The 16976-nt window shown below is 36.1% G+C and overlaps 1 protein-coding gene across 1 annotated transcript; it reads right to left on the bottom strand.

Annotated features, from left to right (window-relative positions):
• Nucleotides 1-14565: 14565 nt before the first annotated feature.
• LOC115724448 (protein RGF1 INDUCIBLE TRANSCRIPTION FACTOR 1) lies at nt 14566-16524 on the bottom strand. The gene is made up of 4 exons (XM_061111694.1): nt 16264-16524; nt 15944-16153; nt 15571-15786; nt 14566-15115 (listed from the first exon to the last, which is right to left on the bottom strand). Exons 1-4 carry the CDS (start codon nt 16264-16266, stop codon nt 14888-14890), a joined length of 657 nt encoding a protein of 218 aa, XP_060967677.1. The 5' UTR covers nt 16267-16524; the 3' UTR covers nt 14566-14887.
• Between the last annotated feature and the right edge of the window lie 452 nt (nt 16525-16976).

The raw sequence follows: 16976 nt of genomic DNA, 5'->3' as shown, positions 1-16976 counted from the left end.
TTTTTATGTTATTTGGGGTATTGCCATGCTTTTTATCGATAGGGAAACTTTTAGTTCCTAGTTTAAGTCCCCGGGAAGTGATTTAGCGTATCACTTATAGTGTTGTGATTTTTATGGTTTAGGAGCCTGTAATCCGCCGCGCAAATAGTTCCAATCAGGTTGACCGGCACACCTGAATTCAGAATCCAGGTAAGATTAGTATAACAGTATGCATATGTAGATTACATGTTTAGCGTGCATGTTAGGAAGCCTGTTAGATTACATTAGATATGTATGTTGGCTTCGAACCATCCGACTGTGTCAAAAATCGGTATAGGCTGGAGTATGACTAGCAGCTGGAGTATGACCAGTATAACCGAGTATAGGCTGACACTGTATCACATCGGCACAGGCTAGAGTATGACTAGCAGCTGGAGTATGACCGATTAATGTGAGTATAGGTGATACTTAGGTTGGTGGTTCCGTACTATTTGACGTATCACATCGGTACAGGCTAGAGTATGACTAGCAGCTGGAGTATGACCAGTTCGACCGAGTATAGGCTGATACTGTAACACATCGGTACAGGCTGGAGTATGACCAGCAGCTGGAGTATGACCAGCAGCTGGAGTATGACCAGTTCGACCGAGTATAGGCTGTTACTTGTCAATAGTACCGTCCCTATGAACGTTCAGGACTCAGTATCGTGTTGGACACGGCAGTTAGGGTTATGGTCAGAGGTATGGGCGTCTGATCATGATCGGGATTTATGTATGACTATTATTATGCTTTTCTTACTGAGTCTGTCGACTCACAGTGCTATGTTCATGTGTAGGTAAGGGCAAGATCAAAGTTGTGGAACCGTGAGGACGAGCCTATGAAGATTGTACATGTCGGGGCGGTTAGGCCTGGAGCGTACGATCATCGGGACAGCGAGGCTACTTTTGTAATTAGTCGCTAGGCGACGAGTATTTTGTATAGACAGTAAACTTTTGTAAATAGTTTTGTAATCTGGATCCCGAGTATTTCGTATAAATATTTTACAAGTTTAATTAAAAAGAAAAAATTTTAATTAATCACGTTTTCCATAAACCTCGTTGATTAGCAACGAGCTGCACAATATGTTTAAAAATCACGTAATACGCCTATGCTAGTTAGGGTGTTACAATTTGGTATCAGAGCCGCCAGGTTGTCTTCCGAAGATCGTCACGACATGTACAATCATCATCAGTAGTTAGCTCGTTCTACGGTTCAGTAAGGTTTTATTGCTTTAGTAGTTTATTTAATTTTTATGAAATAAGAAAAGTCTGATAGAAAGCATGTTAGTAGCCTGATAGTAGCATAGGCGCATGTTTTGTTTTTAATTTCCAAATTAAGCGACATTAGTAAGCTCTCGTTGATCGTGACCTGAAGTGCCAACTCGGGGTTTCGAGGCTGTTCAGACTAGATGGATGCCAGACAAAATATTAGGAGTCAGGGCATCTCAGTCGGGTCAGATCAAGGTCAAGGAGCTCAGTTTCCCCCAAGTGTTATGGGCCGAGGTAGAGGTCCCAGGGGCAGGGCTCGTGGTCGGGGTGATGTCAACTCGCCACATGCTGCCCAAGTCAATTAGGAAGCCCAGAATTGGGAAGTTAGGTTTGCTGAAATGCAAGCCAGAATAGAGGAGCAAGATAATGAGATTCAGAGATTGAGGCAGCAGGGTGCACCTGCAGTGCCGGTGCCAGAAGTTCCAGTGGCACCCGCCCCTGCTGCTCAGGCCGAGATAGTGGTAGCGGCAAACTGAATGGAACCCTTGTATGAAAGGTTCCGAAAGCAAGCACCTCCGGTTTTGTGGGAGGTCCAGATGTCATGAAAGTCGAGCAGTGGCTAACAGTGATTACGAAGATATTTAATTTTATGAGTGTGACGGAATACACTACGCAGTTTGATCGGTTGGCGAGGTTGGCCTCGGGATTTATGCCAATCGATTTCAGTAAGAAAGAAAAATATCTTGATGGACTTAATGTAAAGATCAAGTATGACCTTATGATTACTACCGACGACAAGACCACCTATGCTGAGATGGTGGAAAAGGCAGTGGGAGCTGAGGGCGCAGTTGGATGTATGTCGGAGTCAGCTAGGACTCCAGTATGTGGCGGGGCTCCTACCCCTCCTGCATCAGGTTTCAGCAGGGGAGGTAGTGGTTCGGCCATGGACCAGAGGAGGAAATCATCCACTGCATCCGGTGGCTCGGGGCAGAACAAGAGGTTCCGCGGGAACCAGAATCAAGGCGGTCGTCAGGGTAGTGTTGAGACCCGTTATTCCTACCCGAAGTGTCTCATTAGTAAGAGGCATCCTTCGGGTGAGTGCTAAGGTCAGGGATGCTTTCACTGTGGCATGCCCGGACACTTCAAGAGGGATTGTCCCCAGCTCCGATCAGAGGCACCGAGGGCTCTGGCGAGACCCACTCCAGCTAGGGTGTTCGCCATCACTCAGGCTGATACAGATGCCAGCCCCTCAGTTGTAACAGGTCAGCTTTCAGTTAATAACTCTATTACTCAGTGTTGTTTGATTCTGGGGCTACACATTCTTATGTGGCAGCCAAAGTCTTTAATAAATTGGATAGACCGTATGATAGATATGAATCAGGGTTTGGAACCCTATTACCTGGCGGAGAGTTAGTTATCTCCAAAAGGTGGATTAGGTCTATGCCGATCAGAATAGATGGTAGAGAGTTAAGTGCTGACTTGATAGAGATGAGCCTAATAGAGTTCGATATTATTTTAGGAATGGATTTCCTATCGAAATATTCGGCTAGTATTGATTGTAAAAGGAAGATAGTGATCTTCCAACCGGAAAGTGAGGAACCATTTGTGTTTGTTGGTTCAGTTCGGGGATCTCAGATCCCAGTGATTTCGGCCATGTCAGCTAAAGAGTTATTGCATGGCCGTTGTTTAGGGTTTCTGGCCGTGGTGATGGACACCACTCGGCCAGATAGCATTCGGCCAGAGGACATCAAGGTGGTTCAGGAATTTTTAGATGTTTTTCTCGAAGAACTTCCAGGGTTACCACCTCAGCGGGAGATAGACTTCGTAATAGATTTGGCGCCAGGGGTGGAACCGGCTTCCAAGGCTCCATATAGAATGGCTCCAGCTGAACTTAAGGAATTAAAGATTCAGCTCCAGGGGTTGCTTGACATCGGATTTATTCGGCCTAGTGTGTCACCCTGGGGAGCTCCGGTTTTGTTCATCTAGAAGAAAGATGGAACTATGAGGATGTGCATCGATTACAGAGAATTGAACAAGCTAACAGTGAAGAATAAATATCCATTACCTAGGATCGATGATCTGTTCGATCAGCTTCAGGGGAAGACGGTCTTTTCCAAGATTGACCTTCGCTCGGGTTATCATCAGTTGAAAATCCGAGAGGAGGACATTCCGAAGACGGCTTTCCGTACTAGGTATGGACATTATGAATTCCTGGTTATGTCGTCTGGACTAACCAATGCTCCTGTAGCGTTTATGGATTTGATGAATAGAGTATTCAAGGATTTCCTCGATATCTGTGTGATTGTGTTATTCGATGACATCCTTGTGTACTCTCAGTCAGGAGAGGAGCATGAGTTACATCTTCAGATGGTACTGCAACGGCTTCGGGAACCCAAGCTTTATGCCAAGTTCAAGAAATGTGAATTTTGGCTATCTCAGGTGTCCTTCTTAGGGCACATTGTCAGTGAAGATGGGATCAAGGTGGATCTCGCGAAGATAGAATCCGTCAGAGATTGGCTGAGACCGAAGACAGTGACAGAGATTAGAAGCTTCTTGGGTTTAGCTGGATACTATCGTAGGTTCGTGGAAGGGTTTTCAAAAATTTCAACGCCCTTAACCGAACTTACAAAGAAGAATCAGCGATTTGTCTGGTGAGATAAGTGCGAAGCTAGTTTTCAGGAGCTGAAGCAGAGGTTGATTACCGCTTCAGTGCTAGCTTTGCCTTCAGACAACGAGAAATTCGTAGTTTATTGCAATGCATTCAGACAGGGTCTGGGGTGTGTGCTGATGCAAGCCGATCAGGTCATCGCTTATGCCTCCCGTCAGTTAAAGGATTATGAACAACGATACCCGACTCGTGATCTAGAGTTGGCCACGGTGGTTTTTGCATTGAAGATCTGACGGCATTACCTTTATAGAGAAAGGTGTGAAATCTATACCGACCATAAAAGTCTCAAGTATTTCTTTACTCAGAAAGATTTGAACATGAGACAGAGACGTTGGTTGGAATTAGTGAAGGATTACGACTGTGAGATTCTTTATCACCCTGGGAAGGCCAATGTAGTGGCCGATGCCCTGAGCAGGAAGGGTCCCAGGCAGATAGCTAGCATGGTTCAGATCTCACCTCAGCTAGTGGAGGATATGGTTAGATCCAGCATTGAGTTTGTGGTAGGTCAGCTTCACAACTTGACGCTGCAATCTGATCTGTTGGAAAGAGTTAAAGCCGCTCATATGACTGATCCAGAGTTAGTGAAGATCAGAGATGAGGTTTTGGCTGGTCAAGCCAGGGATTTCTCAGTGTCAGACAACGGAATGCTTCTGTATAAAGCTAGGGTTTGCGTTCCAAGTAGTGTGGAGCTCAGGTTTGAGATCTTTAAGGAGGCTCATTCTACCCCTTATTCTCTGCATCCCGGCACCACTAAGATGTACCAAGATCTTAAACCGTACTTCTGGTGGAGCGGTATGAAGAAGAATTTGGTAGAATTCGTATCGAGATGCACCACTTGTCAGCAGATTAAGGCTGAACATCAGAGACCAGCAGGGTTGTTGCAGCCTCTAACCCTACCTGAATGGAAGTGGGAAGATATCACGATGGATTTCGTGGTCGGGTTACCTAGAACCACGGGTTTGTTTGATTCCATCTGGGTAGTGGTGGATCGATTCACGAAATCTGCTCATTTTCTGCCTGTTAGAACAACATTTTCAGTGGATCAGTTGGCAGAATTGTATGTTAGAGAGATTGTAAGACTTCACGGGGGTACCGAAGTCTATAGTTTCGGACAGGGATTCGAAGTTCACCTCCAAGTTTTGGCAGAGTTTGCAACGAGCAATGGGTACAAAACTGAAATTCAGTACAGCATTCCATCCTCAGACAGATGGTCAGTCCGAAAGGACAATTCATATATTGGAGGACATGTTACGAGCCTGCGTTATGGATTTCGAGGGCTCTTGGAATAAATACCTACAGTTGATAGAGTTTTCTTACAACAACAGTTATCAGAGTACGATAGGGATGGCCCCTATGAACTGTTATACGGTAGGAAGTGTAGATCTCCCATCCACTGGGATGAGACAAGGGAGAGGAAATACTTAGGTCCGGAGTCAGTACAGCAGACCAATGAGGCAATAGAGAAAATAAAAGCTAGAATGCTTGCCTCGCAGAGTAAACAGAAAAGTTATGCAGATCCGAAATGCAGAGATGTTGAGTTCCAAGTAGGGGACCATGTGTTTTTACGAGTGTCTCCAATGAAGGGGATCAAACGTTTTGGGAAAAGAGGCAAGTTATGCCCTAGATTTACAGGACCTTTCGAGATTCTTGAGAAGATAGGTTAAGTGGCATACCGATTAGCGTTGCCTCCAGCTTTATCGGCAGTTCACGACGTATTCCATGTCTCGATGTTGAAAAAAAAATACGTTTCAGATCCCTCTCATATACTCAGTTATGAGAGCCTTGAACTGCAGCCAGATATGTCTTACGAAGAACAGCCAGTGCAGATCTTGGATAGAAAGGATAAAGTCCTTCGGAATAAGACCATAGCATTGGTCAAAGTTCTCTGGAGAAACAGCAAGGTGGAGGAAGCCACCTGGGAGCTAGAGTCAAATATGAGAGCTCAATATCCAGAGTTATTCAGGTTAGATTTCGGGGACGAAATCCTTTTAAGGGGGGAATAGTTGTAAAGACCGCTTAGTTTAATTTGGAAATTAGCAGTTAATCATGTTTAATTATGAAAATTATTTATAGCTATTTAAATAATTATTTATACTGTTATTATTGAATTCTGAGATGCATTTTATGTCATTTAGTAGTTTTCATAAATTTGCATTTTCGGTGCCCAGTAACATGGAACTCTGTGTTTGGCTCAGTAAAATCACAACTTAGTATGTTAGTATTGTAGGATGGTTTATTAGACATTGGGAATGTCAGGAATGGCCGGGAATTTTGAATTTTTCCAAAAAAAACCCCCTTTAGTGTTATTTATGTGATTTTAGTGTGAAGGGGCAAAATGGTCATTTTGCCCCATTATTAGTTTGTCCTTTAGTGGACTTAGTAAGTGGAATAATATGTGTTTTAGTATGTTTTAGTTGGCTGAAATAATAAGAGTTGAGTTGCATTTATTTCATTTATTCAAAATTTCAAAAGTTAGAAAAATTAGAAAATTCAAAGGCTCTCTTTCTTTCTCTCCTTTTCGGTTTTGAGCAGCTGGGTTTGGAGGGGGGGGGGGGATTCTCTTGGATTTCAAGCTGGTTTTAGCATAGATTTTGACCTCAAGTTGTTGGTAAGATCCTTGTAGCTCTCCCTTTTGGTTTCTTGAGGAATTTTGATGAAATGTTGATGTTTGCATGCTTAGTTTAAGTTGATGTTGTTGCTGTGATTTTGTTGTTGTTTGCAGAGGTTTAAGCATGACTAATTGATGTTATTAAGCTGCTTGTGGTGCATGATTGTTAGGTTGTTAGAGTTGTGTAATTTTTAGTGCAAAAGCTTAAGTTTTCAAAGAGAAAATTGGAATTTTAGTGGCTGTAGTTGTTGCATGAGTTAGGATTTGATTTCTGCAGTTTTTAAATGCTTGAATATGTGATTTTAATTAAGGTTTAATGCATGTTATGTTGTTTAGTCAAGTTTTGAGTTTTAGAACTCAATCTTTGACCTTTAATGGTGAAATGAGTTTCTGTGTGTGAAGCTCGGTTTTGTTGCTTTAGAAATGTTCTAGGGGTTATTTAGAACAGGTCTGGGGTCTTATGTGATTTGGATTGGATTTGAAAGAGTTATGAATTTTTGAGTTCTGCCTGCGAGGAACCGGAATTCCGGTTGTGCATCCAGAATTCCGGATGGGTGTTGAAAATTTCCAGAACCGGAATTTCGGTTGGACAACTGGTCTACCGGTTGGGTGATTTTCAGAAACCCTAGTTTTCCTCATTTTTATATTATTTGGGGTATTGCCATGCTTTTTATCGATAGGGAAACTTTTAGTTCCTAGTTTAAGTCCCCGGGAAGTGATTTAGCGTATCACTTATAGTGTTGTGATTTTTATGGTTTAGGAGCCTGTAATCTGCCGCGCAGATAGTTCCAGTCAGGTTGACCGGCACACCTGAATTCGGAATCCAGGTAAGATTAGTATAACATTATGCATATGTAGATTACATGTTTAGCGTGCATGTTAGGAAGCCTATTAGATTACATTAGATATGTATGTTGGCTTCGAACCATCCGACTGTGTCACATCGGTATAGGCTGGAGTATGGCCAGTATGACCGAGTATAGGCTGACACTGTATCACATCGGCACAGGCTAGAGTATGACTAGCAGCTGGAGTATGACCAGTGTGCCGAGTATAGGCTGATACTTAGGTTGGTGGTTCCGTACTATTTGACGTATCACATCGGTACAGGCTAGAGTATGACTAGCAGCTGGAGTATGACCAGTTCGACCGAGTATAGGCTGATACTGTAACACATCGGTACAGGCTAGAGTATGACCAGCAGCTGGAGTATGACCAGTTCGACCGAGTATAGGCTGTTACTTGTCAATAGTACCGTCCCTATGAACGTTCAGGACTCAGTATCGTGTTAGACACGACAGTTAGGGTTATGGTCAGGGGTATGGGCATCTGATCATGACCGGGATTTATGTATGACTATTATTATGCTTTTCTTACTGAGTCTGTCGACTCACAGTGCTATGTTCATGTGTAGGTAAGGGCAAGATCAAAGCTGTGGAACCGTGAGGACAAGCCTATGAAGATTGTACATGTCGGGGCGGTTAGGCCTGGATCGTACGATCATCGGGACAGCGAGGCTATTTTTGTAATTAGTCGCTAGGCGACAAGTATTTTGTATAGACAGTAAACTTTTGTAAATGGTTTTGTAATCGGGATCCCGAGTATTTCGTATAAATATTTTACAAGTTTAATTAAAAAGCAAAAATTTTAATTAATCACGTTTTCCATAAACCTCGTTGATTAGCAACGAGCTGCACAGTATGTTTAAAAATCACGTAATACGCCTATGCTAGTTAGGGTGTTACATACTTGACATAGTAATCGAGTGCCATTTCCATGACTAAAGGGACGACCACAACCATTTTCACTAGAAGTAATCCCTCAACCAGAGCCATTTTGTGTAGGAAGCCCACCTTTTCTTAATGAACCAAAAACAAAATTGGCTTGCATCTTTAGAGATAAGTTTGTGAAAACATTGTGGTTTTCAAGACAAATTTCATGGGAGAGTAATAATGCCTGAATTTTTTCAAAAGCGAGAAGATCACTTTGAGTAGTGATGCTAGAAATAATTGATTCAAACTCGGGACCAAGATCGTTTAACAGTTGCAGCATAAAATCTTGAGTGCTAACAGGGGAACCAACAATTGAAAGAGCATCAACAATCAATTGAGCTTTATTGATATATTTCAAAGTTGGATAAATTACCTTTTTGAAAATGGAAGAATTAACCTTTCAATTGGAGAAGATGAGCCTTGGTTTGGCTGGAGAAACGTTGTTCTAGAGCTCTCCAAACCACAAAGGATGAGTGAAAAGGGACAGCTAAAGCAAGAATTGGTTCTAGCATCGATAATCAAATCTGTGAAAGCATGAGCTAATCTTTTTTTATCATTGCACAAATTTTGGATTTGGAGCTCCGATGACTAGAGTAGTAGGAGGGGAGACATTTGAGAACAAGATTTGATCAAGATCGTGGCCAATTACACTGGGAACTACTTTGAATTTCCAAGAGAGGAAGTTGACATGATCTAGCTTCAGTGTAAGAGAAGAAGTGAGTGAATTCGAGAATGTATTCAAGACTGTTGCCAAAGGAGTAGCAATAGTAGTAGCAGCAGGAAGCGTCGTCGTCTAAGGATCAGAGGTTGAAGACTCCATGGACGTAAGTCAAAGACGATGATACCATATAAAAGATAAAACATGTGTTGAGCTAGAAAGCAAAGAAAGAAAAACTTGAACAGAGAAAGAATCTTTGGAATGAAAGCATCAACTCATCAGAGTGAGTTAGGCACTTTATTTATAGACTAAATTTTAATACAGAAGCAACAAAAAACAAGATTACAACTGAAATTAAGATTACAACTGAAATTAGTTAACTACACTAACTAACCAAGTAACAAACAGTTAGCTAAGTAACAGTTTCACTAATAAGTTGGTTAACACATAATAAGGCTTGAAACTCGAGTTGCTTGACAACATTGTCAAAAATGAACCAATTTCTGGTTTTGTTAAATTCATATTTAGAACGTAAATAATTATAATCATAGGCGGACCCAGAAGTATTGAGGGAGGGCTAAAACCCACCATAAGATTTGAAAATATATTAATATATGATTGCTGCTTACATATATACGCAGTAGTTAAATGGAACAATTAGTTAAGATGCTTTGAGTTTATATGGGAGACCATGTTTTGAATCCCCTTGTTCTATTTATTTTAATGTGTATCTACATTTTATTTATTAAAAAAAAATAACAAAATATAAGGTTTAAACTAGATTCAAACTTATGTTTTAAATTTTATTAAATGTATAACTAAATTCATCTTAAAATTAAATCTTGGCCCGCTAATTATAATCATATCCATACAAAATAAAGAAAGTCAATTCTCATTATCTTTTCGGTGCTATTTGAATTAATATTTCTAAATATCCGAAAATATTGAGTGTTAGGTCTAATATATCCAATCTAACTCTTTAAACCTATCCATAGTATTATTACTAGCTTATAAAAAACTAAATTTAATTTTCCATCCTCGTCCTAATTCATTTGTTTCCACCTTTTCTTCACATCAAATAAATAATCTTTTAGAAAGTAGATTCACTATAAAAAAAACTGTTACTTTTAGTGACAACATAATTTTTTGTGAATAAATGTGACTTTTAGTCACAACAAAATATTACTTGTGACTAAAATATAATATTTAGTTATAAATTGTCACTAATTTAGTTTTAGCCACAATAAATATTGTGACTAAAAATACAATTAGTCACAACAAATTGTAATTTTTGTGCCTAATACTTTTAACCACGGACCTTTTAGTCACAACATAGAAATCATAATTTATAATTAGCCACAACTTTTTCACTTTTAATCACAAATTTTATTGTGACTTAAAATTTTTTGTAGTGATTTTTAAGAAAACCCCAATGCATTCTTGGTGTGGGGCGAGCAATACCACCACAGCCTTGTCTAGAAAGAGTATTAAAATAATATATATATATATATACTAGTAAAAAGCTACGTGCGAGGCACGTATATTAAATTTTATGCTAGTTTTTTTCTATGTTATTTGAAAGTGATACAATTAAAAATTAAAGAAAAAATATTATTAGTTATTAGGTGAGATTATTATTATGTGTATAGGAAAAAATCACAAATTAATTAATCTTATAATCTTAACTTTAATCAAATAGGGTTCTAGATATATGAACAATAAATAATCACGTAAAAATTAAAAATAATTATTTGAATAAAGAATTCAATATACACAGTTATATATATGAATCTCATTAATCAAAAATAATTATTCAATATATGAACAATAATTTGTCACGCTATATGTTTCCCAATAAAGAAATCCACATCCTCATAGTCGAAAATAAATAATACATGTAATACAGATATTTGTATACTAAATAATCGGAAAAGGTTTAAGTGAACTAAATAATGACTAAGAAGATCTAAATTACAAAATGAAAAATAACATGTTTATATGAGTATGATTTTTTTGCTATATGAACATGATTGATCTAAGAAAAAATAGATAAACTTATAAACATATAAATATACTTAATATTAATTTTGACAAAGAAACAATTCAATTATAAACAATTCTAAATATCAGCTTGACAATTTCAACACACTAATTACTCATTAAATAACCATAATGTATACATCATGATAATTTTATTTTATTTGATATCAAATGATAGAGATTATTGAGGTTTTCTGCCATAGAAAACACACTATGATCAAAAAGTAATGCTCATTAATTGTATATTTCAAAGAAATCCAAATTTCTATAAATGTCCCTAATAAGATATAAACAATAAAGTTGTAAATTAAAAAAAAAAAGTAGCAAAATTTCAGTTAATATAAGAAATAGAACAAATTGAAGATTTATACAATACTCGAATTTAAACTCTTAGAGGCCATTAGCGAAGGGGCGAAACTCGTTAGATCCCCTAGTAGAACACTACCTTAATGGTTTGAACACAAAAATTGTAAAAATCAAAATATTAATAAATTAGCATCATCAACAAAAGAAAAATTAAAGGGAAAAGACTTAATGATTACGTGACAAATAATTATTAATTGAATTAAAAAAGTTAAGATTATAAGATTAATTCAAATTATTGTTCATATATTGGTTAATGATTAATCAATATATGAACAATAATTTGAATTAATCTTATAATTTTAACTTTAATCAAATAGGATTTATAAAAGAGACATAAATAATCAAATAGGGTTAGAATTACGATAATTAAAGAAAATCTAGAACCCTATTTTTTTTTTTTTGGATTTAATGGAATTTATTTTTTTTTTATTTTATTATATATAAATAAAAAGTGACCCATGAATTTCTCATAAACTATTTTATTTTTAATAATAAACTATTTTATTTTTAATATAAATAAAAAGTCACCCATGAATTTCTCAAAAAAGCAAAAATTCTGTTATATAAGCACACTTTATATAGAATAGATATATGAGCTTATATATTTCATTTATTTGTTTCTACTCAAAATATATAAACCATTAGTACTTTAATTTTTGATAAACAATATTAGTAAAAATGTTGGGTGCGTCCTATAATTTGGCTGGGCCCAAAAATCGTAGTTAAGATGTGGAAAGTGAAGGTGTCGATAATTGCCTGTAAAGAAACAAAATGTTTTTTGTAACATCAAAATTCAAAGGTGATGATGTAAGTTAGATATATATGTTTTGACATTAGGTATGAATTGTAATGAAAGCACAACAAAGTCGCAATGTAATACTAATTATACGAATAGCTCACTATAGTTTAAGGTAAATTACCATAATAGGTATGGATGTATGGGAACGAAGCAAGCATCCTACGGCGTTGACTTATAATAGTTCAGTTCAAGTTTGGCAAAGTTAGCTCAAAAACTATTTCAACTTCAACTCCATATAATGACAAAAATGTGGATAGTTGGACCAATAAAATAATGTAATCATATTTGAAGATGAGTTATATTAAAAAAAGTAAGCATTGGCATAAATTTTATGTTTGTAAACGGTATAAATTTAATATTTATTTTTAGCGGCATAAGTACTTAATGTTTGTAAAACTATAATTTTTCTATAATTTTATCAGTACAGAATCTGTTATTGTCTTTAACAAAATACATATAAGGCTTAAATTCTTGATTATTGGGTCTAAATAGAAATATGTAGTATCCGTTACTTTCAAATGTTTTTTTAATAAATTCAAAACGAGTCTGTACTGACGAAATTGGAAGAAATTACAGTTTTATTTTACAAAAATTTGATACTTATGCTGTTAAAAATAAACATTGAGTTTATTCAGCTTACAAACATAAAACTTTAAATTCTTATACCGTTATTTATCCTAAAATCAATATTATTTAAGTAATCACACCCGATTTTATTTATCTCATTATGTATAACCTTTGCTAATCTAGAAGATATGTACTTGTACAATACCAAGAACACCCTCTCTCTCTCTCTTTTCCTGATTTTAAAAGTTTTGCAAGGAAAAATGTTTTTGATGTGTAAACGTGTGAGAACAGTCATTTTTTAAAACAAATATTTGGGAGCTCAACAAAAATATATTTAAACCAATAAACAAATAGTGGTCAATTAGAACTGTGTTATTTAGTCAAAATAATAGGTATTTTGGTATTATTCCAAACATATTTGATTTCAACACAGTTGACCCAAAGTTATTTTGAATTACCCATTTGAAAAAAAAAAATTAATAATTATATAAAGTATTATTTTTTGTGAAAAAATTGTACATTTTTATGTTTAATAATTTTTTATATATATTTTTATAGTATTCTATATAAATAATACAATTAACAAAAATACGACTGTATTTTCTATAAATAAAACTATAAAAATCGTAAAAATATTTAAAATTATATAGTATTGTATTGTAATTTTTTTTGTTATTTTTCTGTATTTTGTAAAATAATTCTTTGAAATAAAGAATAAGAAGAAGAAAAGAACAACATGATAAGAAAGAGTAATGGTGTAATATAATAAGAAAAACCTTTGAGAGCCATAGTAGGGTTTTCATAGTTTTAAACCAAATAAAAGGATCTTCTTAGATAAGTGTGGCAACATTCACAAATTAATTAGCATTAAGCCAACAAATTAATAACAATACAATTCTTGTGCATGTAAACATTCTCAAATATTTCACATTCACTTCTAACTCAAACATGTTCTTTTTACCTACCGAATAAGAATGTTCAGGATATAAATCTATACATAAAAAAAAACAATGTGGTAATTAAGAACCTTCCCAAGTTGCCATTACTTATTCAAGATGTTTCTTGAAATAGACGCCCAATTAATTAATAGGTGTATTTTTTTGTAAGGATTAAGAGGTGTATTTTAAAAAAAATGATAACTTTGTTTTTATGTGTTTCTTCGTATGAAGCTAATGACAACATGTATACAACTCATCAATTATTTATTTTTATTTTTTAATTTAAGCCTTCCAAAATCTTAAATGACTTGTCAAATTATTGACTAATTGGTGTATAATGATTTCATGAAATTTATAGGTTAAGTTTTATTTTTTCAGTGCATATTTATTAGGTCTTATATAATAAGGTCATTAGTCACTCCTCATTAAATATAGAAACACATAATACACCTACTTCTTTAGTTAAATTACCGAAAAGGGATTATGTAAGTCTCTGAGCCCCAAATAGTACCCATCAATCTACATCAATCCCACCTACTTGTTTTGGCTTCTTTTGGTTTAAATTAGAAAAGGTGACAAAGGTAAGAAACATACATTCATTCACTCTTTTCATGGTAAGAATTAAAATAGACTTTACATTACCTTATTTTCCTATAATTACTTGAATATGTATATGTATATATCAATGTAGATACACCTCCACATGCAAAATTTCTTGAATGTTGAACTGAATCACATCTAAAGTTAAAAAAGAATCCTCCCAAATAAATATTTTCATTTAGTTGAGGAAAAATTGGTAAGTATCTCAAAGAAAGTTGATTATCCCTATTACTACTAGTATTAAACAAAAGAAAGTTGTATTGTTCCTTTATGTAAACGGCCCATGTGGGTTGGTGGGCCCAATTATAAAAAACAAAACAAAATAAAATAAAACGGAATCCACAAAGACTTGCTTTTTAATTTCTTAATGACATGTACACCTTGCAATTATCAATAACAATTCTCCATTATTGCATCTTTCACAAGAGAGAATTTTGATGAATTATGGGACCCAAAACCCAAAAGGAAGAACTTTCTTCCATACCCTTTTGTTTCTTGGCTTGCTTTTTTGGACAAAGACACCGAAATGGTGGGGGTGGTGGTGGGTTTTTTTTTTTTTTTACTTTCTTTCTTGAAATTAAAAAAAAAAAAAGAATATATATATTTATATAATTTTTATATAATAAGGTTGAAAGGAATGAATAATTAGGACCCAAATGGAGCCCTATGAGGTATGCCTTTTCTTCTTCTTGCACTAGAAGGAGGTGGAGAAGGCGTGGGGGGATAAATGTCTTGATGTGAGCCTTCACGCAACTCTTCTTCTTCCCTTAATAATCCTCTTCTTGACGATATACCTTCTCTTCTTCCCATTTCCTCTTCATTCTTTCCCTCTAAAGTAAAGTTTGCATCACCATTTCTCTTTATTCCCACAAGCTACATTCATATATAATTAAAAAAAAAACTATATTATAAATTTAATATTACAAATTTTAAGTCAATCCAAGAATAACCCATAATTTCTATAACATGGGTGATTCACATTCACATTCATATTCACAATCTCAATCGCATTGGTTATATATACATTTACATTATATGCACAATCACATATGTGGTGGTGGCTTATGATAATGGTAATTATCAATGTGGTGGGTTACAATGACATTGATGGAGATGGGTTTATAGAGAGAGTTCATAATAAAATTATTTAAGTGGGTGAAGATGGTGATAATGATGATCATGATGTATGAGTTTTCAATACAAAAACGGCGACGTTTTGATTGTGATAATTTTGTATTTGTATATATAGAGAGAAAGAGTAGTAGTACTAGTACTCATCCAATTGAGGTAATAAGGAAAAAATAAAATAAAATAAAATAAATGCTAACCTTACAACCAAGTGAACAAAATCGAAACGGGTCCAGTAGACTTCTCCCACAGATTTCACAAATGTGAGCCACGCCCTTACCGGTCTTAGGCTGAGGTCTCTCGTTGAGGAACAAAACCCTCGCACTGTTTATCACATATGTCTGAACCCCAGTAATATCCAACACTTTCTGAATCTCAGACACTCTCACCACATCGTGATACGAAGATCGCCTAATCTGATAAAAAAAAAAAAAGTACAGAAATAAAACATAAATCAAAAAGTCAATGTAGGGGAAGAAATTCAAATTCTTGATAATGTACAGGACTGATTTCGTTAATTACGATACAATAACAATATTTACTATTATTAAATTGATATATCTAATACTTTACCTGAATGACTTGATGATCTTTATGCCGGGAGGAGCGGCAATAGAAGCAAAAGGCAGTGGCTCCGCCGCCGCCGCCGCCGCCGCCGTTGTTGCAATCCAAACAGTACATGTTACATTCGCTTCTGGCGGCGTCACCGTGAGTACGGCAAACGGTGAAAAACGACGTCGTCAGCAATGGCTCAAGCCACGGAGGGACGAGCATTTTGTTGTCCTGTTCAGTGATCAGTAATCGTACAGTGCGTCCAATTAGAAAAGAGAGAGAATAAAAAATACAAGCAGGTGATGATGAAACGGGAAAGAGAATTTCAACGACATTAGTACCATAAGGTATTGGAAGAGAATGAGGAAGAAGTATTTGTTGTGTCTGAAATGTAACGGTTTTGATAAAAATTATTCTCTTCCTGGAAATGGCCTCGGATTAATCAATTCGCCATTTGTACGGACAGAAAAAAGTTGCAGAGGAAGGAAAGAGAAATGGTTAGAGAGAGAAAGAAGAAGAGAAGAAAGAAAGGGGAAGAGAAAGAGAGCCTAAACGACTTGTAACTTAGAATTCAACAACAAAAACAAAGGCTTAGACTAGGGGACACGACTCGTAAAACAAAAAAAAATGCCGAAGCTATGATATTGGACGGTTGAGATCTTAGGTAGTGGCTGGAGTCAATTATGAGGCGTTGGATTGAGTTTTGGACAGGGATAGGTGGGTTTGGCGCTTACGCTACTTTTTGGATCTTCTTTGCGTCTCTACGTAGGCTCCAGCTCCCACAAGGTTTAGCCCACTAGGCTACGCATAAGCCGATTACTCCTTCCAATTCCCTCTTTCGATGATCGCCACGTGGCATACGGCTAATATCCACTGTAGATCTATTATTAATCACCCAACCCCATATTTTGGGTTTTCTTTTTCCTCTTCTTAATTTTTGAAAAATTATTAGGCTATGATATGGAAATTTGAGTTGGGGACCCAAATGAAAGAAATTGATCAATTTCTTCAAAATCATTTTCGAGAAAGAATCGTTTTATTTTTGTAGTTGAAT

Source organism: Cannabis sativa, chromosome 3 (assembly GCF_029168945.1).
Source record: "Cannabis sativa cultivar Pink pepper isolate KNU-18-1 chromosome 3, ASM2916894v1, whole genome shotgun sequence".
Taxonomy (NCBI): Eukaryota; Viridiplantae; Streptophyta; class Magnoliopsida; order Rosales; family Cannabaceae; genus Cannabis; species Cannabis sativa.
The sequence above is the reverse complement of the archived record's forward strand: the minus strand, read 5'-3'. Positions and strand labels throughout refer to the sequence as shown.